The sequence below is a fragment of the Nuphar pumila genome, chromosome 8 (genome assembly GCF_984573655.1).
Source record: "Nuphar pumila chromosome 8, dmNupPumi1.hap1.1, whole genome shotgun sequence".
NCBI classification, from domain to species: Eukaryota; Viridiplantae; Streptophyta; class Magnoliopsida; order Nymphaeales; family Nymphaeaceae; genus Nuphar; species Nuphar pumila.
This window is the reverse complement of record NC_143256.1, coordinates 19,577,462-19,605,053: the sequence shown is the minus strand read 5'-3', so window position 1 is coordinate 19,605,053 and position 27,592 is coordinate 19,577,462. Positions and strand designations below refer to the sequence as shown.

The 27,592-nt window shown below is 37.4% G+C and overlaps 1 protein-coding gene across 2 annotated transcripts in view; it reads right to left on the bottom strand.

Annotated features, from left to right (window-relative positions):
• LOC149829725 (putative membrane protein At3g27390) overlaps window positions 1-27,592 on the bottom strand; it is a 54,612-nt gene that overhangs the window by 2,881 nt on the left and 24,139 nt on the right. For both annotated transcript variants that reach the window (XM_090016069.1, XM_090016070.1), the window contains exon 5: window positions 1,071-1,359. In XM_090016069.1, coding sequence (XP_089872195.1) covers window positions 1,071-1,359 — 289 coding nt within the window. The remainder of the gene's footprint in view (window positions 1-1,070; window positions 1,360-27,592) is intronic.

Below are 27,592 nucleotides of genomic sequence, written 5' to 3'. Positions count from 1 at the left end.
AATACTGATAGTCATTTGCATGGATTACAGATCAAACGTGTGTTTGAGATAGTCACTGATATTGGCGATATTTTGAAAATATTCCAATAATATCAGGAAAATCTCGTGATATTTTCAAAATATCACTAAAATGTAAATATCGCGATATTATCACAATATTTTTGCAAAATACAAAAAGAAACTTATTTTTGTATATTTTAAGTTCAGTTTTTCTATTTTTTTTGTATTTTAAAAACTTGTTTTTGTATATTTTTTGTAAGAAAAATAATAGAAAAACTATTGTTTCTTACTATTATTTATATTTTTATCAAATTTTTAAGCTTCCAAGATTTTTCTACCTTTTAAAAATATCTCCAACAAAAACTCTTGCCGAGAAATTACCTTGAACGATATAGGTAACTATGGTTTGACAAGTAGCTTTTAGGATTGAAAACATGTTTTCTATTTTGCTCAAGAGGAAGAGTAGCTGTAATGAGCAAACAACTCTAGGCATGCATCATAGAACAGATTCTGCACTAAGGCAACGCAAAATTTGCATTTAAAAATAGCAACACAGGCAAGACAATATTCCTAGAGAAGTGTATAATAAGCGGTAATTATGCATCATTAGTTGTCCAACTTTATCGAGGAAGAAACAAGGACAGTTTAATAGCATTCATGAAAGAAAGCCGGATCAGCCCCACAACAATTCATATTTGTTCTCCTACAAATGAATGGACAAGAACTAGAGCTTATCAAAGGAGTTCTTTCATGACCATTAATATTTGTACCCAAATTACATGCAGAAAATGCAGTAAGGGTTGATTGATCAGAGCAAATTACTTAAGCATAAGCTTTACACCAAATAATTTGTTTCCTTGTGCAGGCTACAGTATGGTTTCAGATGCATTTCACAGAAAACAACAATTAGCAACTTATCTCTTTCAAGCATAAAACAATTATAAGTGAACTATAGTAGCTCAGAAAATACAATGATTTGATTTCTTGAAATACAATAAAAGCAAGTTGAAATAGCACATGTGCAACAGCAAAGGAAACTTAATTTTTTTTACCATGAAATTGGTCAATACCTGGTATGCAACAACAAAAGCATATGCTCCTAAGAAAATGCTTGATATCAGTGAAGCAAGTACAGCTCCAATCACTAACAGTGGCCATAGGAGAATCGCTAGTCCAGCAAAAGGCACACATGCAGTCTCCAAGAATGGACCCTCTCGACCTACTAGGTCATGAATTAGCCGATGCCAGCCCTTGATAAGCATGAAAGGGCTTTTGCATAGAGCTATCAGGAAAATAACTGGCACATCAACAATTACACCAAGCAGGCCAACTATGAGAGCCCCAGGCAGACTAAACAACCTATAAAGAAAAAAATAATTCAACAGGACAGGAATTCATCAACAAAACTTGAACAGAATTAATTTTACAAAGCCTGAAAGATAAAAGAGAAATTCTGAAAGCATAAGTTGACATGTTGAAATAATATGCTTTCCAGTATTAACAAGAAAAGAGCACAAAAACAGATTGCAGTAAAACTGAAAAAGGTGCAGGAGACAACTAGAAAGAAAACAAGATGATGACAAAAACATAAGAGAAAAGTATTGCAATCAACCGTACAATCATTTATGCTTCTAGTCCAATTTTCAGTATATACATTGACATCTTTATAATCATATATGGATAAAGACTCACAGAATAACTTTCATGAAATCCAGTGGAAAAATTATCGTTCAAGATTAAGCATAAAAAATGCAATCAGCCCCATGGGGATAGCAGTTAGAAACAATACATATGTGACATGTAATATTCAGTGAATAATCACATTGATTGTTCAAAATTCATACGGGCATGCATCCAGAAACAGAGAGAAGTGAAGTGGGGCTATATCATGCCTATTTATTATGAGGCCACATATTGTCTTTGTGGTAAACAGGTTTCAAAATTCATGCAGGCACTAACTACGCTCAGATGCATAGAAGGAATTTGTGATGATGGTTTAACATATGTTGATCCTTCTACTCTTTATATAGAAAGACTGTTAATTGTTGCACATTCTCATGTGGGTTATGTACCCAGCTATTTGTCAGTCTACAGCTAGGTATTGCTTGTAGCTGGGACTACATTTGGTTTCTTGGAATAATAAAAAAGCAACACACAATTGCAAGGTGTGGCACCGAAGTTCATTATAGTGCCACTATCACCACAGAGGTTTCTTGGTTGTGATGTTTGTTCACCAATCCTGGTCAACCCATAACTCATTTTATCCTATGTTGCGATAACAAGAGTACAATTGCTATATCAGTCAACCCAATCCAGCATAATAAGACAAAGCACATAGAATTGGATAAGCAATTTGCTTGCAACAAATTCAAGACCAAAGGTCCAAAACAACTAAATTTATATTTGGCATACATCATGTAGTTGATTTACTTAATGCTTTGTCCATGCCCCAGCATTGGAACCCAAAAAACAAATCGTAGATGGTGCATACCAATCAATAGCTTGATGGGGCTTCTAGTTCCGATGTTGTGATAATATGACCAGAAGGAGACTGATTGAATGGTTTTGCTCCCCTACTATTGTTTCCCCTCTTCTTGTCATCTCTTCTCTCTTCATTCTTTTCTTCTATGGTTCACAGCTGAGGAGGGGCATACTGGAGCCAATCTAATCATCTATGGTTTTGCAAGAAATAGCAGCCATTAGGACTTTTCTAGCTAACAGGATTTTGAAGTATTTTTTTCATGTTTTCCTTAAATCTGACCATAGACATGGTCAACTTACTACGGAACGATACTTGGATCATGTTTTTTAGATAAAAAAAAAACATGATTTTTTAAGCATTGAATATAAGATTGATATTTTATGTCTTCAAGAGACCAAATGGGTAGGTGAGAAAGCTAAAGTGATAGAACCTTGGGGATATAAGATTTGGTATACAGGAATAAATAGAAAAAGGAATGGAGTAGGGATTGTTATGAGTCGTCAGTTTATAGATAATGTAGTTGAGGTCCGTAGGAAGGGTGATAGAATTTTACTTATTAAATTAGTATTAGGTACGGATATTATTAATATTATTAGTGTTTATGCACCTCAAGTAGGTTTAGATGATTCCATTAAGCATCAATTTTGGGAAGATTTAGATGGAGTAGTACAAGGGATATCTTATGGAGAAAAGCTTTTCATCGGCGGTGACCTTAATGGACATGTAGGCATTAGTAGGGATGGATTTGAGAGTATCCATGGAGGCTATGGTATAGGAGAAAGAAATGAAAGTGGAGAAAGGATTTTAGATTTTTGTTTGTCCTATGATATGATCTTAGCAAACACTTGGTTTAGGAAGAGGGAGTCTCACTTAGTAACATTTAAAAATGGGGTTAATACGAGTCAGATAGATTTTTTCCTACTTAGAAAGAGAGATAGGGGTTGTTGCATCGATTGTAAGGTTATACCGGGAGAAAGTGTAGCTACACAACATAGAGTCTTAATTTTAGATCTTAGAATTAGACAATGCCGCAAAAGAGATAGACATAGGATAGATCCTAGAATTAAGTGGTGGGCACTGAAAGGAGCTAAACAAGGAATGTTTGTAGAGCAGGTAGTTAAAGAAGTTGATTGGTGTCTCGAGGAGGATTCAGAATCAATGTGGAATAAGATAGCGGGTGGCATGAGGAAAGTGGCTAAGGAGGTATTGGGTGAGTCTAAAGGCGGTGCACCACTAGGTAAGGATACATCATGGTGGAACGAGGATGTCAAATTAGCTATTAAGGTTAAAAGAGAGTGTTATAGAAATCTAAGTAAGAGTCGTGATAATGAGAATTTGGAGAAGTATATGATAGCAAAGAAGGAAGCTAAAAAAGTTGTTCGAAACGCGAGGGCTAAGGTATATAAGGAGGTTTATGACAAGTTGGATACCAAAGAAGGCGAGAAGGATATTTATAGGCTTGCAAAGATGAGAGATAGGAAATCGAAGGATTTGGGTATGGTTAGATGTATCAAAGATGAAACACAAAGGGTTTTAGTCAAAGATGAGGAGATTAAGGAGAGATGGAAAGATTATTTTGATAAGCTTTTTAATGATAGTCATGCTCAAGATCTTGGAGACTTCTCCATTCCTTTTCATGAGATAAATCGTGACTTCATGCGCAAGATTCAAAAGAAAGAAATTGCAGAGGCTTTGAAGAAAATGAAATCAAGAAGGGCAGTTGGCTCAGATGGTATACCTATCGAGGCTTGGAAATGCTTGGGAGAGAAAGGTTTAGAATGGTTGACAAATCTTTTTAACTTGATTTGGCGAACTAATAAGATGCCTAATGAGTGGAGGAAGAGTACTTTGGTGCCTTTATATAAGAATAAGGGTGATATACAAGATTGCACAAACTATCGTGGTATAAAACTCATGAGTCATACTATGAAACTTTGGGAGAGGGTGATTGAGTCTAGGTTGAGGAAGATTGTCATGATATCGGAGAATCAATTTGGTTTTATGCCTGGAAGATCAACTATGGAAGCTATACATCTTCTTAGACAACTTATTGAGAGAAATAGAGAGAGGAACAAAGATTTGCATATGGTTTTTATTGATTTGGAGAAGGCTTACGATAGAGTACCTAGGGACGTTCTCTGGTGGACAATGATGAAGAAAAGTGTTTCTCTCAAGTACATTAGTATAATTAAAGATATGTATGAAGGAGTAGTAACCAATGTCCGCACTTGTGGAGGGGTGACAACCAATTTTCCTATAACGGTTGGGTTACATCAAGGATCTGCTTTAAGCCCTTTCCTATTTGCTATAGTGATGGATGAGCTTACGAGATCAATTCAAGAAAATGTGTCGTGATGTATGTTGTTTGTTGATGATATTGTTTTGATTGATGAGTCTAGAGCTGGGGTTAATGCTAAGTTAGAATTATGGAGACAGACATTGGAAGCAAGAGGTTTTAAGTTGAGTAAGAGTAAGACAGAATACATGGAATGTCGATTTAGTAAGCAACGAAATAGTGATGGGAGTGTAGTGAAGCTTGGTGAGCACGAAATACCGGTGGATGATCCTTTCAAATATTTGGGATCTATCATTCAAAAGTATGGAGAAATTGATGGAGATGTAAATCATAGGATAAAGGTTGGGTGGATGAAATGGAAGAGTGCAACTGGAGTGCTGTGCGATCGTAGAATGCCATTGCGGTTGAAGGGAAAGTTTTATAGGACGATTATTAGACCCGCTTTACTATATGGTACGGAATGTTGGGCTGCCAAGAGACATCATATTCAAAAAATGAGTGTAGCTGAGATGCTTAGATGGATGTGCGGATGCTTAGATGGATGTGCGGAAATACAATAAAAGATAAGATTCGGAACGAGGAGATACGTAAGAAGGTAGGTGTTGCACCCATTGAAAATAAGATGCGAGAGAATCGTTTACGGTGGTTTGGACATATTCAGCGAAGGCCTAATGATGCTCCAGTTAGAAGGTTGGAGAAATGGGAAAATATATTAGTTAAAAGAGGTCGGGGTAGGCCTAGGAAGACTTGGATGGAGATGATAGGAAAGGATATGAATGCTTTGAACCTCACCGAGGACATGGCATTGGATAGAAATGATTGGAGGAAAAGGATTCATGTGGAAGACCCAAAATGAATTTCTTTTTTGGTTCATATCGCTGACCCCAATTGTTTTGGGATGAAGGCGTAGTTGTTGTTGTTGTTGTTGTTTAAGCATTGAATATTTATGAAAATCTTAGACCATCAATTTTTAAACCTTATGAAAGGCTTCCTGCATATCAGAATCGAATGATCCAAGAGTCGATTCCTATAAAATCAAGCATGTAGAACACATGTACGGTCAGATTTAAGGTAAACATGGAAAAAACCTTCAAAAGCTCGGTTAGCTGGCAGTTAGCTAGAAAAGTAGTAATATATATTATTTATTTATATACGACACACAAACACTTCACTTAGCATGCGTATCTAGAGCTGTCAATGGGTCAGACTTGTACCGAGTACCTAACCCAACCCAAACTTGAATCCCCGGGTATGGGCATGAAAAGTGCTGACCCGAATAATATTTGGGTTGACCCAAACCCGACCGAGCAATATTCGAGCCCGGTTTGGGTTATGATTTTTGTTAGGTACCCGACCCAACTTGACCCGACCCGAACTGAGCATTTTATATAAATTATCATTAAAAGTAAATTCCTAAAATTATGCGGGTTTGGCTTTGGGATTCCATTTTCGTGACCCAGAAAAAACTGACCCGGAACCCGAACCCAACAATTTGTTATATGGGCGGGTTTGGGTATACCCTGCTGGGTTAGGTACCCAACCCGTTGACAGCCCTATGTGTATCCCGTATTGACACAATATGACACCCAAACACTACATGGACATGACACGACACTTCATGAGTACAGTCAAACCAGTTTCACACTGTGTCATTAACTTTATCTATTTTCTTTTATGATCTTATTTACTTATTTCATATTCACTTGAATTCTTTTTGTTTTAAAATTTGCCATTAATTACATTACAGTTTAATTTCAATATACTTTCATTATATGATGTTCCTACCATAGCAATGTGTATAGTCGTGTCCCCATATCCTAATTACTGAAAAATATCAAATTATACCAAGTGAATCCACGTCATGTCCTACGCCTGCATCTGAATCCATGTGACATATAACCTGATCGAGAAGGGTGTAATGTTGAACACTCTTCTCGTCGAACAAAGGTCAGACGCTTTTGCCCCGCTGATCATGCGCGGTGAATCGAACCTGTTGAAGATAACTAGGGTTTTGCGCAGTTCAGAAAAGAGAGAGAGAGAGAGAGAGAATTGTTATATTCTCATTAGGTCTAATCTCACTTAAATAGAGAGATTAGAAACACACATGTACAAAAATACCCTTTGCTACAATGAAGAAATACGATATACCCAACCTATTTAAATAAATACAAGAGTACCCTGTACCGTGACTGTTTCTCAACACTCCCCCTCAAGCTGGAGCATATATATCAATGATGTTCAACTTGTCACAACACTTTGAAAAACTTGAACTAGCTAGGGGTTTTGTGAAAACATCAACAATTTGGTCTTCTGAAGATACGTGCTTGGTACAAATGTTCCCAGTTTGTACCAAGTCACGTATATAGTGGCAATCCACTTCAATGTGCTTTGTCCACTCATGAAACACTGGGTTATTAGCAATATAAGTAGCAGCTCTATTATCACATATCATCTCCATAGGTAATGAGACTTTTACATGGGGATCAGTCAACACAGATTTAACCCACATCATCTCTGCAGTGGTCTGAGCCATAGCCCGATACTCTGACTCAGCACTCGACCTAGCAACAACAGTTTGTTTCTTACTTCTCCAAGTAATCAGATTTCCTCCAACAAACACACAGAATCCCGTTGTTGACTTTCTATCAACAACCGACCCTGCATAATCCGCATCTGAGTAGGCAATAACATCTAGAGAGGGATTTTGTCTAAACCATAGTCTTTTTCCAAGGGGTAACTTTAGATATTTGAGGATCATCATTGCAGCCTCCCAGTGAGCCTTTGTACATTTGTCCATAAACTGACTGATCTTGCTCACGGCTAAAGATATATCAAGTCTAGTTACAGTCACGTATAATAGCTTGCCAACTAAGAAACAATAACTGCTATTGTCCACATACTCTTATTTTTCATCAAATAGGTGAGCCTTAGGATCCATAGGAATCCTTGCAGGTTTGGTACCTAACATCCCTGTCTCCTTTAACAAGTCCAAGACATATTTCCGTTGGGACAAAACCAAACCTTCTTTACTCCTTGCAACCTCTATGCCCAAGAAATATCTGAGTGGTCCCAGATCCTTAGTTACAAAGTGTTTCTGCAGGTGGGACTTGGTTTCAGAGATATCTTTTTCACTACTACCTGTGATTATAATATCATCAACATATACTACCATGACCACAATCCCTGTACAAGTCTTTTTAATAAAAAGAGAGTGGTCTGAGGCAGATCGAACAAACTCAAATGCTGACATGACCTTAGCCAGCTTGGAGAACCACGTACCAGGACTCTGCTTGAGACCATAGATTGCCTTGTTCAACTTGCAAACCTTCTGACACTCCCCCTGAACTTCGAATCCCAGGGGTTGTTGCATGTAAACTGTCTCCTCCAAGTCTCCATATAGAAAGGCATTTTTCACATCGATCTGACAGAGACACCAACCATGGTGCACAACGACTGACAAGACAAGACGAATAGTCCCAAGACGAGCAACAGGAGAAAATGTTTCAAAGAAGTCCACCTCATAAGTTTGAGTATAGCCTTTTGCAACCAGACGAGTTTTAAACCTTTCAATCGATCCATCTGAGTGATACTTAATAGTATAGACCCATTTACAACCGACAATAGCAGCCTCAGGTGGAGGATCAATTAAGTCCCATGTTCTCCGAGAAAGCAATGCATCCATTTCATCCTGCATGGCCTTCTCCCATTTGGGATCCAGAAGAGCTTGATGATGATTTAAAGGAATTGATGTAGCAGATAGTGCTAATACAAAATTCTTCATATTTCCACCGAGTCTGGCCTCAGAAACAAACTGAGAAATAGGATGAAGTGTGCACTGCCTTTGTCCTTTTCGAAGAGCAATAGGTAAATCATCATCAACAATAGGCTCGTCAGTAGGGTCAGGAACACTTACCTCTGGAGGAGCCGATGGCAAAGGCACAGAGTTGAGTGGAGCTCGATGTGTGTACACCACAGGAGGATTTTTTGTAACGTGACGGAACCGGGCTTGGAACGAGAGGCTCAAGACTGACAGACTCCAATGGAAATGGAGGGACGGGAAGAGGAAAGGAGTCACCTTGGCTAGCATGTAATCTTGGAGAAGTACTAGAAAAATATGGGATAGACTCAAAAAATGAAACATCCGCACTGACATACTCTCTCTGGAAAATGAGATCATAAGAATGATATCCTTTTTTGTGTTTGGGATACCCAACGAAAACACATTTTATAGATTGGGGTGACAGTTTATCTCGGGTGGGACCAAGTTTATGAACAAAGCACACACAACCAAACACCTTTGGAGAGATAGAAATCAGTGGAGCTTCAGGTTTAAGAATTTGAATGGGAATGTGATCCCCCACAGAGGTTGAAAGTATATGATTTATTAGGTATCCCGCAGTTAGCACCGCATCTCCCCAGTAAGACGCGGTCATATTAGACTGAATCATGAGGCAACGGGCGACATTTAAAATGTGTCTATGCCTGCGCTCCGCTACTCCATTTTGTTGAGAGGTATGAGGACAGGAAGTTTGAAGTTGGATTCCAAGATTTTTGTAAAATTGTAATAATTCAGAGGATTTGAATTCAAAAGCATTGTCAGTGCGAACAACTTTGACGCAAGAATTAAACTGAGTTTTTATTTCAATAATCAAAGATTTAAGAATAATGGGGGCTTCAGCCCTATCTTTTAACAAGAATACCCAAGACAATATGGAAAAATCATCTACAATGACTAAATAATAACGACACTTAGAACGACTAGGAATTCTACTTGGACCCCAAACATCAACATGAAGAAGATCAAACAAATTTTGACTTGAAGGACTCTGACTAGACGGAAATGAACTCTTATGAAGCTTCCCAAGCTGACATGCTTCACACAGTAGAGTAGAGGACGACGAGATATGAGGAATGACTCTACGCAATTTAAGCAACGGAAGATGACCAAGACGATGATGCCAAAGCAACGAACTAGAGGATGACTCAACTGCCGAATGAACAGAGCCAACAGGTTAGTGTAGATAATAGACTCCACCTTCCTCGTAGCCTCCACCAATCGTCTTCCCCGTCAACAAGTCCTGAAAAGTGCAACAAGTAGGATCAAATATTACTTTACAATTCAATTCTTTTGCAACACGACTAACATATAACAAATTTTGAGGGAATGAAGGGGCATAAAGAACATTTGATAACTGTAGAGTAGGGGAAATAGAGATATTTCCCTGGCCAATAATGGGAGAGGAGCTCCCATCGGCAAGAACTACCTTTTTATGGTTAGCAACACTATTCAAAAATGAAAAATCACATTCATTTCCACACAAATGTCTAGATGCCCCTGAATCAATAAACCACCGACTACCTTGGGAAGATAATCCATCACCTGCAGAACATGCAACATCAGTCACAGAGGAATGATGTGCCATCAAATCATCATACACATCACGAGTAAGAGTCACTGAATCACTAGGAGGAACAACGGGAGACGAACAACTTTAGCTGAAGATGCAGGAGGTCTTCCATGTTTGTCAAAGCATCTATCTTCTAAATGCCCAAATCTCCCGCAGTAGGTACACTGGAGCTTGCCTCGTCCTCCTATACCTCGACCACGTCCACGTCCACGTCCTCAAGTATTAGGAATGAAACCTCGGCCTCGATCATAGGAAACAGACAGAGCAGAATTTTGTGATTCCAATTGGGATGAAAGAAGGGATATGACAAGCCTACTTAGTCGATTATATGCCTCAGCAAGAGTGGGAACATCTGAGCCTGTCAACATCTGAACTTTAGTAACTGAAAATTCAGATGACAAGCCAGTAAGGAACCGTGCAACCATGGTGTGCTCCTGATGTAGTTTCTGTTTGTCACAGCACAGTGGTCTATGTGTGTTTAGTCTCTCAAAGGCTGCCTTCACAGAGGCATAATACTGGGCTAAAGTTTGCTCTCCTTGTTGCAATTTATAGATCACTTGCTCTACTTGAAGAATCCGACTAACATTAGTTTCTTGAGAGTAAGTATCTTGTAAATTATCCCACATTTGTTTTGCGAAGGTGTAATAAATAAGCCCATCGGCTATGTGAGGTTGCACGCTATTCATAATCCATGACATAACAATATCATTGTCATCTTCCCATGTAGCATACTTTCCAGTTTTATCTTTGGGCTCATTTTCCAACAAAATATGTTTTCTACGATGCCCTAAGACATACATCATGAATGTTCGAGACCATCTAGCATAGTTGGTCTCATCCAATTTTACTGATGATCCATACGAAAATGGGCTTGCAAAGGCTTTAGAATCAGCCACTGCTTTATATCTGACCTCTGAGTTTCAGCCATGGGATATAATAATGGGCTTGATTCAAAATGTAGGTACACAACCTGCTGAAAGTCAGCCACTGCTTTATATCTGACCTCTGAGTTTCACACACGTGCGCACACAACCTGCTGAAAGTCCGGATTTGGTGCACACCAACAACCAACTATAAAACAGACTATATCAAGTTTTAATTTCACAGATAAAATTTGAGATCCACGACCACCAATTGTAACACAACGATTGTTCAGATCCAAACTTTCACATATAATTTTTAATGAAAATTTACCTAACCATCCACCTTAACAAGGGACTGTGATAGGCTGCATACCACGACTACGACAGGTTGCATACCACGACCACACATCCAACACGATAGGGATGCGTCAGGTTCATGCCCGAAACTGTAGACTTATTCAACATCCACTCTACCACCATTGGCACACTTTGAAGCCAGATCCAACACAATCAGACAGTTGGATCACAATAGGGAGGACACGATCCAAATTGCACACGTACACCAGTCGTTGTAGATGTTGTCAACGATAACCATCTGGTCTGCGTTTCTGCTGGAGAAGGAACGTCGGATCAGATCCTGTACATGCTGGCTTCAAATCTACGTTTCTGTTGTACACACGAGACCCTAAGAGAAGGACGACAGATTAAATCAGATGCTACGCATGCTGGAACCAATCCACAGGTGGGTCGATACAGTCAGATGCTCAGAACTACGTCCAACTCTGACACTATGTTGAAGATAACTAGGGTTTTGCGCAGTTCAAAAAAGAGAGAGAGAGAGTAAAGGAGAGAGAGAGAGAGAGAGAGAGAGAGAGAGAGAGAGAGAGAATCGTTATATTCTCATTAGGTCTAATCTCACTTAAATAGAGAGATTAGAAACACACATATACAAAAATACCCTTTGCTACAATGAAGAAATATGATATACCCAACCTATTTAAATAAATACAAGAATACCATGTACCGTGACAGTTTCTCAAGAGAACCCTTGCTCGATGAGAAGAGTGTTCGACAACCATTTCTTGGAAACTTAACGTTCTCAAAACTCTACAAAGGATTGACTTCATCATTTTAACATTAGTGCTAATAAAGTTTCACAAATGCTCTTATACATGTTCTTAGTGATGTTTGTTAGTGCTTTCACCTTGTGTAAGTCAAGGTCAAATATGTTAAAATATGATTATATATCAGGGGTATTTTGGTCATTTTGTATATTGTAAGAGGGACAACTTAGTAAAGTTTTTTTGCTGTTTTCTATTTTTTATTTTGTATTTTCAGTCATATTTATGACCGTTGGACTGCCTCCCTTTGTTGTTGCTTGGCTCTATAAATAGGGTCATTTTCTCTATTGTAAAGAATGTCTGTCTAAGCATTTTGTGAATTAATGCAATCATATTCTTTACTTTTGGCTCTCTTGTGAAGTGTTATTGTGTATCTCCTTTGTGCGAATCTATTTGGTCCATTAGTGACCACTTTGTGTTTGTGATTTCTTGTAGCCCTTAGTGGCCATCTATTGTAGTTTTGCTTATTTCATTTCATGGTATCTGAGCCTCGGGCTCTTGTAATTTGAATTTTTAATATCAAGCTTCTTTCTTGGTGGTGATCATCTTCTTGCTAGAAGACTTATCTCTTTGATCGTGAACATGAGTGAAAGAGAGTTTTCAGTCATCTACTTCAAGTTTAATGAGAACAACTATTTGATGTGGTCAACCGCCATGAAAAATCACATCAAAGAGAATAAGTTATAGGGTTTTGTTAGTAGATCCACTTTCAAACCTCAATTGAAGCTCACAAGGAAAGAAGAAGATCAAGTGAAAGCACTCTCCCTTGAGGAAAAGGAAAAAGCTTTGAAAGATTATCAAGATAAGTTAGAGGATTGGGACAAATCCCTTTATGGATTATGAATACCATGGAACTCAATATCACCTTTGTAACGACCCCAAGACCCTCGAAAAATGCAAAAAAAATAATTTTATGAATAAATGATTTTAAAATATTGCAGAAAAATATCCCAAGGATCCGGAGCACATTACAGATTTAATATCAATAACCCATCGTTCATTCCAAACATAGAATTATGCAAACCATAAATTTAATTTAATTTAATTTAATTGCATAGTCCCCATTTAGGGTTTAACAAGCTCTCCAAAAACCATAATTACTAAAACAGTCAGAATTCAGTCCATCAAATCATAAACCATCACTCCCTCCAGCAAGTCGGTCCCACCATTACTAAGCCTGAGTGCATGAAAAGGGTTTTTAAAAACGAGGTAAGAACTGAAGTTCTTGTACGAGACCCTCTCAAAATCCAACAGTAAGGAAGATAGCATAAATCAAATCAAACATACGCTTAAGAGGACTCTAACAAACAATTCTTATTTAAAACATGCTTACAAAAATAAACCAGTTTAATTTAAGGCAATTAAAAATTATATGCCATATAAACATTTAAGCATGCATGAACCAATGTAACTAGCATGAATGACTTTTTAATTTAATTATCAAGTATTGCTTTTGAATGCATGTCCCTACTTAATGCAACACATTAAGTTTCATCTTGTATAAAACCTGCAAATACTCAAAACGGGCCAAAGTCTCGAGGTCCAAGGCAGTCCCCTAGTGGTATCTTATCACATAATTGTATTTTATTCACTACGTATCACACAAGTCCATCGACCGACGTTGGGAATCAACACCCTCAATCGAAACACTAGGAATCATCACCTAATGTCGGGACGACAAGGGTATCATCATCCATTGACACCACTTTTCTTGGTATACCAATAACTGCAGCTGAGTCAAACACCACCACTTTCAGGCTAAGTGGTGGAAGTTTCCTATAACCGTGGCAGAGAACACGAACCACTCATCGGGTTCTTGAGAAAAACAATGCACACGGCGTTCAGTATCCTCACGGTCCCCTATAACCGCTATCCAAGGATCCCACCATTTTAGAGGACAACCAAGAAAGAACAATTATTACACTATTCAGTCTCTTATACTATTCTTAATTAATTAAGAGTTCTTCACACAAGAACAATTATACAAATCAACATTCATTATCTAATTGGGCCATTGCCCTGTTAATTCCAACAATATAATACATATGCCATTTCTAAATTAACTCAGAAGCATAATTAAACAAACATAGCAATGCATTCAAGGCTTCTTATTTCAAGAATAACACACAAGCATCTGGCCTCTAAAAGCCCGCAAGTGGTCAAACCCAAAACCACTATGCAAATCTAATATGCTTAAATAACATTGCAAATTCAGGTGAACAACAATCGCACATAAATAGAGGAATACCAATTCGTATTCACGGTAGTTTCACCTGAGACATAACACCGATGCATATTCATGGCTAAAAACCAAATTTTTATAACCGACTAGATCCAACTTTTTACTTCAATTAAATTCAAATTCAACTAAATAACCAAAACCTGTCAAATTTAACAAAGATAGATAAATTCATATTTTAGTTAAATCCTATGTCACATGGGTGCGGGTGCGGCGCAATTTTAAAAATTTTGGACACGGGGACTTGGCTATATATATATATATAAGTGCACAATGACTGTGCACACAGCACAGTGCAGCTGTGACTGTGCACAGCACAGTCTCTTTATATATATATATATATATATATATATATATATATATATATATATATATATATATATATAAAAAAATACATAAAAAATATTTTTTTTGGTTTTTTCAGCCTAAAAATGAACGAATATGGACTCGGTCAACGTTGACCGAGTCCAAAACGAGGACGCACTCAGCCTCGATTCATTGACCGAGTCTGACTCGTCGTTGGCCGAGTCCGGACCGTGTCCTAAGCCGCACCTATGTCGGGGCGTGTCGACTTGGGTGCGGCACCTCCCTAGCCGAGTCCGTGTGACTTAGGTTTATCTAAAAATCGCCGGTTTGCATGTCTAGTAAAAGCCCAGGTTTGTTCTGGTTAAATTCAGATTTCGTATCAAATTCCAAAACCAGATTTTAAACACATAATTTGCAGCTTAGTTTATTAAATTCAAGAAAAAAAACACATTTGGATTTGTCAGCAAAACAAAACACGGTTTTATCTCTTCAAAAGCTCCAGATTTATTAAACCCCAACTAACCGTCATCAATTCAGTTTTTATATGGATCAAAGTTTAACCAACACAATGTAAATTCAGGACAGGCATGAAGAACATAGAATAAGCCTGGCGCGGTATGACAAATCAGAATGTACACCCATCCCAGCATCAGTAAATCACGATCAACATACACAGAAATCAACATGTCCAATTTTTGTTTGTTTTTGAAAGGGTACTATACATAACTGAAAGTTTGGATCATGGGATGGCTGAGATCAAAAGTGATTTCAGATCTCATGGTGCCTAAAGAAAAATCTGATTATAGTGAGGAAGTTCTAACTAAACAAATTTAGACCACACAGTGAATGCGATACATGTATTATGAAATCACAACATGAACCCGATAAAAATTTATATCCCAATTAGTAAGACTGGATGTGTTAACATAGAGATATATTTCAAATCATAAGAAGGCATATCATACAAGATAAATATCCAGATCCTATGCTAACAGAATCATCTTGATGTGATACAGGACTGTCACTAATTCCCTCAAATTCCAAACCAGACAAATCTAAATAAACAGGTCCGAGATGCACGAACCAATAGGAATCAAACAGTGTAGTGAACCTGTTTGTGAATACATATATACTGGTTTTTGAGGCCTGACATTATCTATGAAAATTCCCCATTCAGATTTCCTTTTCTCAAACTGAAAAGAAAATTGACGTTGGAAACAGTCATGCAGATTCAATCACCACATCAGCATCGATTTTGACTGTGTATTAAAATCAGTTTTATGAACTCAAACACAACATAAGAATCAGTTAAATAGATCGCACTACATCCAACCTGAACTCGATTCAAGAAAAAAAGATGCAGATTTAAAAGATAAGCCAAATAAATCTGATCCAAACCCAAATAATCACATCAACTTTTCTTAGTATTATGACTGCGATAAATTTAGATGCTTAGACCCATCAAAACCTAATCAAGAATCGATATTCGCATTGGCCAAAAAAAATTCAGGTTTGATAAAATAAAAAATCTATACATAGACATACAGATTTGATTCTTTTCTCAACCCATGCTTGATACGATTTAGGTTAAAACCCCATGCCTATCAAATCTCAAGAGGAAAGACCCGTACCTTGTTTGTGATTCGAACAATGAAGAAAGAAGAGGAAGAAGAAGTTGAAGAAGAGGAAGGGAGTGATGAAGGTGAACACACTGCCTGCTGGCTTCTTCCCTTTACTCTCTCTCTCCCTCAATATCGTGATTGAGAGAGAGGGCTTACACCCCTTTTTATAAAACGAATGAGACTCCTCTAAGGAGGAGACGCCAACTCTGAAATAGAAAAACTTCTATTTCTTTCTAGAAATAGACATCCCTCCTTAACCAAACTACTAAATATGTATATATTATATTAATACTATAGTTATTATTTTTATCATTATTATAATTACTTATTTATCTTATTACAGATGGATCATGGATCTCGACCAGATGGATCATGGATCTCGACCAGCAAGTCCAAGATCCATATCAGGATCCAAAGTTGTGCCAACTCTATTATACATATATTATATATTATTTTAATCCAAGACATCAAAAAACATAAATAAAAATTTATATTTATTAAATTTAAAATAGGTACAAATTTTACAAGGTATTTCGGTCACCAACATTATCAAATTCAAGAAAGTATGTGACATATGGGTCTCAAGAGTATATTCATTCAAAGAGATATGGCCCGTCTATACTTTCTCCAAGAAAAGGTACGTAGTACCAAACAAGGAGATAAAAGTGTTAGAGACTACTATAGCCTCCTATCTCCTATATGGGATGAAATAGCCATACTTGAACCCAAGTGAGGACTGACAATAGAAATGAAAAAAAAACAACTTGAAAGAGAAAATTTTTCTTTCTTGTATACCCTTAGACTAGAATTTGAGCAAGTACGGCTATCTCTATTTTTATAGAACTACACCTGCTCCTATATGTGAGGCTCTTACCGAAGTATGTCAAGATGAGACAAGATTTGGCATGCACAAGTCAAATGAAGAGTTTTTTGTCATCTCAAGTCCCAAAAACCATGTGAGGATGTATAAACCTCACTTTAAGAAAATAGAAGATTTTGAGAAAAAATATTGTTCAAGAAGAGAAGAGATGCCCCGAACCCTAGGTAGAGAGAGAGAGAGACGGCTGCAAGAATAGAACTCGTTAACCCTTGATTAGGGCTTCTCTCTATATTAAATAGAGAGAGGCAAAAAGAGAAATTACATCTAAGTCCTTATGAGGACAAAAATTTAAAAACACCTCTAACATAAAAGAACTTAAACAAAGAACCACCTATTCTCAACACTCCCCCTCAAGCTGGAGCATAGATATCAATCATGCTCAGCTTGTCACAACATTTTGAAAAATTTGGCCTAGAAAGAGGCTTTGTAAACATATCTGCAACTTGGTCTTCCGACTTTAGGTATTTGGTAGTGATATGACCAGCTTGAATCATATCTCTTACATAGTGGCAATCAACCTCAATGTGCTTTGTTCTCTCATGAAAGACATGATTGTTTGCTATATATGTTGCCGCTTTGTTATCGCACATCATGGTCATTGGAGAGTGAACCTTCACCTGGAGATCATGAAGAACAGTGCGAACCCACATCAATTCAGCAGTTGTTTGAGCCATAGCCCGATATTCTGATTCTGCACTCGACCTGGAAAACACATTTTGTTTCTTACTTCTCCATGAAATCAAGTTGTCTCCCAAAAACACACAGAATCCTGTGGTAGATTTTCTATCTACTACAGATCCAGCATAGTCAGCATCAGAATAGGCTACTATCTCCAGAGTTCCACCTTTCCTGAACAATAACCCTTTTCCAGGGGATGATTTTAGATATCTGAGAATCATTACGACTGCATTCCAGTGTACCTCAATTGGTTTGTCCATAAACTGGCTAACTTTGCTTACTGCTAAAGCAATATCCGGCGTGGTCACAGTAACATATATAATAACTTCCCTACTAGGGAGCGATAGCTTTTGCTATCAACTGGTTTTGACCCTTCTTCAAACAACTGAACTTTATGGTCTATGGGAATATTTGCTGGTTTAGCTCCCAATATGCCTGTTTCCTTTAATAAGTCAAGAACATACTTCCGTTGAGACAAAACCATCCCTTCACGGCTCCTAACAACTTCTATACCCAGAAAATACCTGAGTGAACCAAGGTCTTTTGTAACAAAGTGTTTTTGAAGATGAGCCTTTGTGGCTTCAATAGCTTTCACATCATCTCCTGTAAGAATGATGTCATTCACATATACCACCATAACAACTATGTCAGAGCTAGTTTTCTTTATAAAAAGTGTATGATTTGTTGCTGATCTATTAAAGCCAAAGCTTGACATCACTTCAAACAACTTTTGAAACCATGCACGAGGACTTTGTTTCAAGCCATAAATCGCCTTTCTCAATCTACACACCTTCTGACACTCCCCCTCAACCTCGAATCCTGGAGGTTGTTGCATGTAAACGGTCTCAGATAGATCCCCATATAGAAATGCATTTTTCACATCTAATTGGCACAAGCTCCAACCATGCTGAACAACTACTGAGAGAACAAGACGGATGGTACCCATTCGTGCAACAGGAGAAAAAGTTTCAAAGAAGTCAATTTCATATGTCTGAGTATACCCTTTCGCGACTAATCTGGCCTTGTACCTTTCAATAGAACCATCAGATTTGTACTTTATTGTATATACCCATTTACATCCAACAATGTCAGCATCTGCTGGGGAATCAACTAGATCCCAGGTATGCTGAGATACTAAAGCTGTCATTTCTTCTTGCATAGCCAGCTTCCAGCGATTATCAAGTTCTGCCTGTTGATAGTTCAGAGGAATAGTTTCAACAGATGAGGTTGAAATAAAAGACTTCATCTGATGTCCAATTCTGGCATGGGAGACAAAATGAGATATGGGATATAAGGTACATTGTCTTGTCCCCTTTCGTAGAGCAATAGGCCTGTTATCATCACCCTGAAGATCACTATTGTCAGTCGAACTTACCTCAGAAGAAGAAGAAGATGAAGGCTCTTGCAAAAGTGGAGCTCTACGCACATATACCAATGGAGGATTATTAAATCTGGAAGAGGATGAAGTTTGGTTCGGTAATGAGGGCACAAATTCCAAAGGAAAAGGAGGTATGGGTAATGGAAAAGACTCAGCTGGATCAACCTGCCGCGGGGAACCGAAACTAGAGTAATATGGAGAGGATTCTAGGAAAGATACATCCGCACTGACATACTCTCGGCGAGAAATAGGATCATAACATCGATAGCCCTTTTGATTTTTTGGATAACCGATAAATATGCATTTTGTAGCTTGAGCGGCTAATTTATCATGGTCAGGGCCAAGTTTGTGTACAAAACAAACACATCCAAATATTTTTGGTAAGAAAGAAAAAAGCGGGGCATTCGGTTTTAGGATATGTACTGGAATTTGATCACCCACAGAAGACGAAGGCATGCGGTTGATCAGATAGCAAGCAGTGGCAATCACATCACCCCAGTATAACGCAGGAACATTGGATTGAATCATAATGGTCCTGGCAACATCAAGGAGGTGCCGATGTTTTCGCTCAGCCACCCCATTTTGTTGAGATGAATAGGCACAGGAAGTTTGGAGTTGGATGCCATGATCTTGGTAAAATTGTAACAAACCTTTTGATTTAAACTCGAGAGCATTATCAGTGCAAACAATCTTGACAATAGATTCAAACTGAGTTTTTATTTCAAGAATTAGGGATTTGATAATACTTGGAACTTCAGATCGTTCTTTTATTAAAAATACCCATGATAACTTAGAGAAATCATCAACAATAACAAGATAATAACGACACTGAGTCCTAGTAGGAATCTTACTAGGACCCCATACATCTGCATGAAGAAGTTCAAAAACTTTATTACTAGACTGACTCTGACTCGAAGGGAACGAATTGCGATGATGCTTGCCCAACTGACATGCTTCACACTGAAATGATGTGGTGGAAGGAATTTGAGGAAAGACCGACCGAAGCTTTGACAATGAAGGATGACCAAGACGACGATGCCACTGAACAGGACTGAATGAATGTTCCACTACAGCATGAACAATACCCATTGGATGATGTAGGTAGTAAATTTCATTTTCTTCATAGCCTCCACCAATCTTCTTCCACGTCTGCAAATCCTGAAAATGACAACCCATTGGATCAAATATTACTCTAAAGTTTTGTTCTTTTATAAGGCAACTAACAGAGAGTAAACTTTGAGGAAAGTTTGGAGCATGAAGAGCATTTTTCAACTGTAATGAGGAGGATATAGACATATTTCTCTGACCAACAACCGGGGAGGAGCTCCCATCGGCTAATGAGACTCCAAGCTGAGCCTTAATATCCTTTAGATCTGAAAAAATACGTGAATTTCCACACAAATGTCTGGATGCACCAGAGTCAATAACCCACTTATTATCAGTCGGATGAAGATGATTTCCGGTTGAATAGGCAACACCATCTACAAGAGGGGTGAAACTCAAAGGTCGAAGAGCTATCAACTCATCATATTCCGCACGACTAAGGGTGATACTACTTTCATTTGCAGCGATATTCTCTTGTACATTTATTGCCTCGATAGTAGTAACATTTGCTTTAGGAGCATATGACTTTGATGAAGAGGAGGTTGGACGACCATGTTTATCCCAGCAACGATCTTCTAAATGTCTAGATTTTCCACAGAATGTACATTGAAGCTTTCCTCTACCTCCAATACCTCGTCCACGACCTCGTCCTCTGATATTCTGAAGATTTCCACGCCCATAACCAGATGAGACAACTAGAGCAGATGACTGAGTCACAAACTGAGATTGTGGAAGAGAGATCGCTAGTCTACTCAGACGATTGTATGCATCAACAAGAGTAGGAACATCTGATCCAGTCAACATTTGAACTTTTGCAACAGAAAAATCTGAAGAGAGACCTGTAAGAAAACGAGCAACCATGGTTTGTTCTTGATGATCCTTCTGCTTCGAGCAACACAGAGGCCTGTGAGCATTAAGTCGTTCAAACGCAGCTTTGACAAAGGCATAGTACTGGGCTAAGGTCTGTTCTCCCTACTGCAAATTATATATCTCACGTTCGACTTGCAGGACACGACTCACATTCGTTTCTTGTGAGTATGTATCACGAAGATTGTCCCACATCAGTTTGGCTGTATTATAGTAGATCAATCCATCTGCAATATGGGGTTCGACACTATTCATGATCCATGACATAACTATGTCATTATCTTCATCCCAAGTAACATATTTTCCCAATTTTTCAGTGGGTCCATCTTCCAACAAAATATGTTTTCGACGATGTCCAGATACAGACATCATAAACGTTCTGGACCATCTGGCATAGTTGGTTTCATTCAACCTTACAGAAGAGCCGTACGAAAAAGGATTGGCAAATGTTTTATATTCTCCAATATGTTCCAATTTGGAATCACATTTTGAAGTTTCGGCCATACTAAAAAAATATTTCTGTTTCAGCAGAGATAAAAAATCTGGACAAATTTCAAGCAACCCAGCAGTTGTTCACAAAAAGAAACCACGACAATAACAACAGGTCACAAAAAGAGTATTTTCCCAGCACCGCAGGAATCAAGCCTGCAATTTCCACTACAGTAGTGGACAGCAGCCCACACACATGAATCTTGAACAACAGCCCACACACATGACAATCACGCATCAGCCAGAACCAACGACCAACATCTATACTCAACACAGAATCCCTCGACAAAAAAAACTTGCATATAAACATGATAATTTTCAACACAGCAGAGAAAACAAGCTTGTTGTTTCCACTACAGAACTTCTGATGCTGAAACTAATCACGTCAGCATGAAAAACCAATAACGACAGCATGAAGAATCACGACAGATACTGAAATCACGATAGATGCTGAAGTCATGACAACAGTTGCAATCACGACAGCAAAAAAAAAACAAATAACGACAGCATGAAGAATCACGGCAGATGTTGAAATCACGACAGAGGCTGAAATCACGACAGCAGTTGCTGAAATCATATTGACAAATGCTGTAAATCACGACAGCCACAAACAGAAAGTTCATTTCTTCAAAGGACAAAAGCAATCACGACAGGGACACGATAAACAAATCATGGCAGCAGATCTCGATCACACATAGCCATACGAAGTTAGGATCTGTTATCAGCTACCACACCCAGAAGTCACGGCATGTGAAACTCAAGAGAAAAGGGTTACGACTGCCAGACCTGAGGGTTCACTCCCACGATGCTCTTTAGGTCTGATAACATATCTAGGCCAGATCTGTCATCAGATCTCAAAAAAAAAATTAATCCACACCTGGTTCGAGTACTTGATGTTTGGTGTAGATCACGCTCCTAAGATCGTTACAGATCGATCACGCTCCTGAGATCGTTGGCTTTGATACCATGTTCAAGAAGAGAAGAGATGCCCCGAACCCTAGGTAGAGAGAGAGAGAGAGGAAGAGAGAGAGAGAGAAAAGAGAGAGAGAGACGGTTGCAAGAATAGAACTCGTTAACCCTTGATTAGGGCTTCTCTCTATATTAAATAGAGAGAGGCAAAAAGAGAAATTACATCTAAGTCCTTATGAGGACAAAAATTCAAAAACACCTCTAATATAAAAGAACTTAAACAAAGAACCACCTATTCTCAACAAATACAATAGAGGAAGGAGAATTATTTATTATTTTTGTAACGAACCAAGGCAAATAAGACCAGAATGCCCTGAAGTTCTAAACTCAAAAAGAAAGTTCCTGCAATAAGTGAATAAACTCCCAAACGAGAATAGACAAGCAAAAGAGGAAGTGATATCAAAGACTTGTCCATTGCTCAACTTGTGGAGGCTATTCAACAATATCTAAAAGCTACCCCATCTACTTACAGTGCGGTCGTGTCTACATCTTCTCCTCCAGGTAGGACTTCTTGGATTTTGGATTAGGGAGCTTTATTTCATATGACACCCAGTGAATCCCTACTTTCTGATTGCATCAATTCTTATTTTTCATGTGTCCACCGCCGATAGAACCTCTCTTGATGTTATAAGTATAGGAAATTTAAAAACCATTTCAAAAGATTCCAAATAATTTTTTGTTCCAAGAGTATCATTCTAAAACTTAACTTTAACCTTTTTTTAGTTTCTCAAATTTTCGATTATGGGTGTAAGGTCTTATTCTCATCTAAGGCTTGTTGGGTGCAGGATCTCCACTCAAGGAAGTTGATTGGGCAAGGCCATAAGAGAGGAGATCTTTATTATATGAACTATTTATGTATTCTTAAAGACTCTTTGTAACTACGCTGAAAAATGATTTAGATCTTTAACATAAAAGATTAGGACACTCAAGTACATCAAAATTATCACTTTTTCTGTTTTTTGAAAAATATTGTAAGGAAAAAGAATTCATTTGTAATGATTGTATACTTGGTAAAATGAAAATGCTCCATTTTGAATCTAAAACGTCTTTGACTAATTAATCATTTGAATTTGTGCATTCGGATGTAAGGAGTCTGGCTCTCATTATGTCAAAAGGCGGATTCTCATGTTATGCTGCTTTTATAGATGACTATAGTAGATACACTTGGATTTACTTCCTTAGATTCAAATCCGATGTATTCTCATGTTTTAAAAATTTTCATAACCTTGTTAAAAACTAATTTAAGACCAACATCAAAACCTTCGGCTCCAATTTAGGGGGAGAATTCATCTCAAATGAATTTTAAAACTATTTGAAAACCCATGGCATTGTACACCAAACCTCTTGTCCTAGAACCCCTCAACAAAATGTAGTTGTCGAAAGAAAGCATCAACATATTATTAAAACAACTAGAACCTTGCTTATTTCAAAAGAAGTTCCAAAAAAAATTGGGCCGAAGTCGCTCTCACCGCGGTGTATTTAATAAATCGAATGCCTTCTCAAATTTTAGAAAAGGAAATCTCTAATTAAAAAACTTTTTAAAGTAAACTCAGATTTAGAAAGATTAAGGTTTTTTATGCGACTTAAAGGGCACGTTTGGAAGCGAGAAAGATGTAGAAAAAGTGATGCAAAATGGAATATCCGTACGGATTTTCTGACCCTTCCAAACGAGACTTTTTTGCTAAGAGAGTTTTTCTAAAAAGTACACTTTTTGATAGGAAACAATCTTCCATGGGAGGGGGTGTGTAGAGGAATGTTTCCTACCAAGAGAAAATTTATTTTTACACTACTTACCACCCACCTCACCACCACCACCACTACCCACCATCTCATCATCACCACCACCCTTCCGTTAAAATATATGTGTATATGTATATATATATACTTATGTATATATACATATATATTTATTTATTTATTTGTATTGTAATAGTTAAATACCCTATAGGGGCATTTTTGTCTTTTCATATGTAATAAATATTGTTTATTAAAAACAATATTTTTCTTCTTTTATTATTTTCTTTATATTTTTTCCTTTTTTATAATCAGGGAGTTCCTTAAGGGGCTCTATGGTCTTTTAGACCATAGTCGTTGGGAGCTCCCCAAGGTCACTCCCTCTCCTCCTTTTTTGTATATAAATAAGGGGTTCTCTTCCCCTTATTCTCCCAATATGCTTTTCCAAGCATATTATCAATAAACCTCTTATTCTTTTATTTGTTTGTGTTGCCCTTTGTTGGCACTTTGTATTGTCCCATAGTGGACTTGTGCTTTTGTACTCTTGGGTTTGTGTTGTGTTTTTGTATTGTCCACTCTTAGTCTTGTATATGCCTTTGCACTTTGCACTTTATTCTTGTAATTCCGCTTACTTCATTAGATGGTATCAGAACCATAATGCTCTTGGTCCTTTGGGAAAGTGTTTGTGGTTGGTGGTGCTTGCGGAACTCAAGGTGGAGGAGTTTTTTTTATGGTCTTCCATATTTTCTCTTCCTTCTTCTATCAAGTCAAGATGGAGAATGAACTAAAAATAGATCTCTTCTTCAAATTAAATGGTTCCAACTACGTGATGTGGGCGTCCGCTATAAAAAATAACATCAAAACCAAGAAGCTTTGGGGATACGTGATGGGCTCTATTCTAGAGCCTCAACTCAAACACACTAAGTTGAAAGCAAATCAAGAAAAAGCATTGAAAGGAGATGCACAAATCAAAGCCAGTGAAGATCATCAATCTAAGTTAGAGGATTTGGAAAGCAAACATGCAAAAAAATCTTGCATGGTTCATGAACAATGATAAGCTCAAAATATGTGCCAACATTGCTAAATTATGCAAAGCTAACGAGGCATGGTTCTTTATAAAGGGTATGTATACCCGAAAAGACCTTGGCAAGGTAATTTTTTCAAGAAAAAATGTATACCATTAAACAAGAGGACATAAATATCCGTGACTACTTTAGTACTCTTGGTCCTCTATGGGATGAGCCTTCTTGAATCCAAACGTGTTGCTAGCGAGGATGTTGAGCTAAGAAAGAAACAAATGGAAAAAGAGCATTTTTTTCAATTTTTACATGGGCTTAGGCCCGAATTTGAACAAGATCTTCTCTCCTCCATCGATCTAAACTTCTTCCGTTGGAAGATGTCGTTGCCGAAATATGCCAAGAAGAAATTCGTCTTGGTATAATTAAGGGAGAGGATGAAGTATTGGCCGTTTCTAAACGCAACAATCATGTGAAATCTTATAAGCCTCCACATTTATGAAGGCAAAATAGCTATAATGGTAACTATAAAAAGGCTATTTGTCATCATTGCCATGAACCGGGGCATATAAGACGTAATGGACCTAAGTTGAATGACTCTTCAAAGAATAAGGTAACTTCCGTTGAAGAATCCACACCAAAGAAGGATGAACCAAGGGAAGAGACTCTTTTAAACTTGTGCAACTATCGAAGGCATTTTCAACAATTACTCAAATCTCCATCTACATCGGGTGTCGCAATAGCCTCATCTTTTCCTTCATGTATATCTTCTTAGATCCTTGATTCGGGAGTCTATATTCATATGACACCTCATGAGAATGGTCTATCCGATTTATGCAGTAGTTTAAAAACTACCTATGTTTTCACTGCCGATAGAACCTCTTTGCAAATTAAAAATATTGGAACCTTAGACTATTTTCAGAATTTTTGTGTACCAAATGTTAGGGTTATTTCATAACTAAATTTAAATCTCTTTTTCGTTTATCAAATTTTCAATCATGGATGTGAAATCTCTTTCTCATCTAAGGGTTGCTCAGTGCAAGACCTCTGGTCCAGGAAACAGATTGGGCAAGGCCATAAGAAGGGAGATCTCTACTTCATAAATTATCTAAATTTTCTTCCAAATTCTTTTTTTAATTATGTCCCAGATAAGGATATTGAAACTTACCATAAAAGACTTGGACATCCAAGCTACTCAAAGATGGATCTTCTTCCTTTTCGGAAAGAATTTTGTAATGAAAAATATTTAATTTGCAAAGATTGTATCATTGGAAAGATGAAATTCATCCATTTACCTAATAGAACTTTTGTCTCTAAGTGACCTTTTGAATTAGTGCATTCGGATGTTTAGGGACCTTCTACTGTAATATCAAAAGGAGGATATTCATATTATGTTACTTTTATCAATGATTTCACTAGATATGTGTGGATCTACTTCCTTAACTTCAAATCCAATGTGTTCTCTTTCTTTAAAAAAATTTATATGATTATCAAAAATCAATTTCAAAGCAACATCTATATTCTTAGATCCGATTCGGGTGGTGAATACTTATCTCCTTATAAAAAAATATTTGAAAGAACACTTGACTTCAAGCAATTGCGAATTTTTTGTTGTAAGTGTTCTGTACTTTTACATAAAAGAGATAAATTGTCTCTAAAAGCCATTGAATGTATATTCATGGGTTACGAAGAAAACCAAAAAGAATATAGATGTTTTGACTCTAAGAGTAACTATATGTTTCTAAAGATGAACCTTTTTGAAAAATGAAAATGGTTTTGAGAGAACCAAAGAAAATAATGAAATAGATTATAATTTTCTATTTGACCTCTTGCCACAAGAACAAATGACTTCTTGTAATTATTCTTTGAATGATAACAATGATAATGAAAATGGTGATGATAATATGCATTCAAATGATGAGAATGTGGAATCATCTATAAGAAATAATTGTATTGTTGATAAACCCATACAAATATATACCCGGCATGAGCAAAGGAATCCTCTAAATGCTTTAGAAAAATATTCACAAAATTCGTCTTTAGAATAAACTTTTTTTAGAATTATGTTTCTAACCCACCAAATAGGTTTGCATCTTATCACATTGACACCAAATTATAGAACATGTCTAATAGCTTTGCA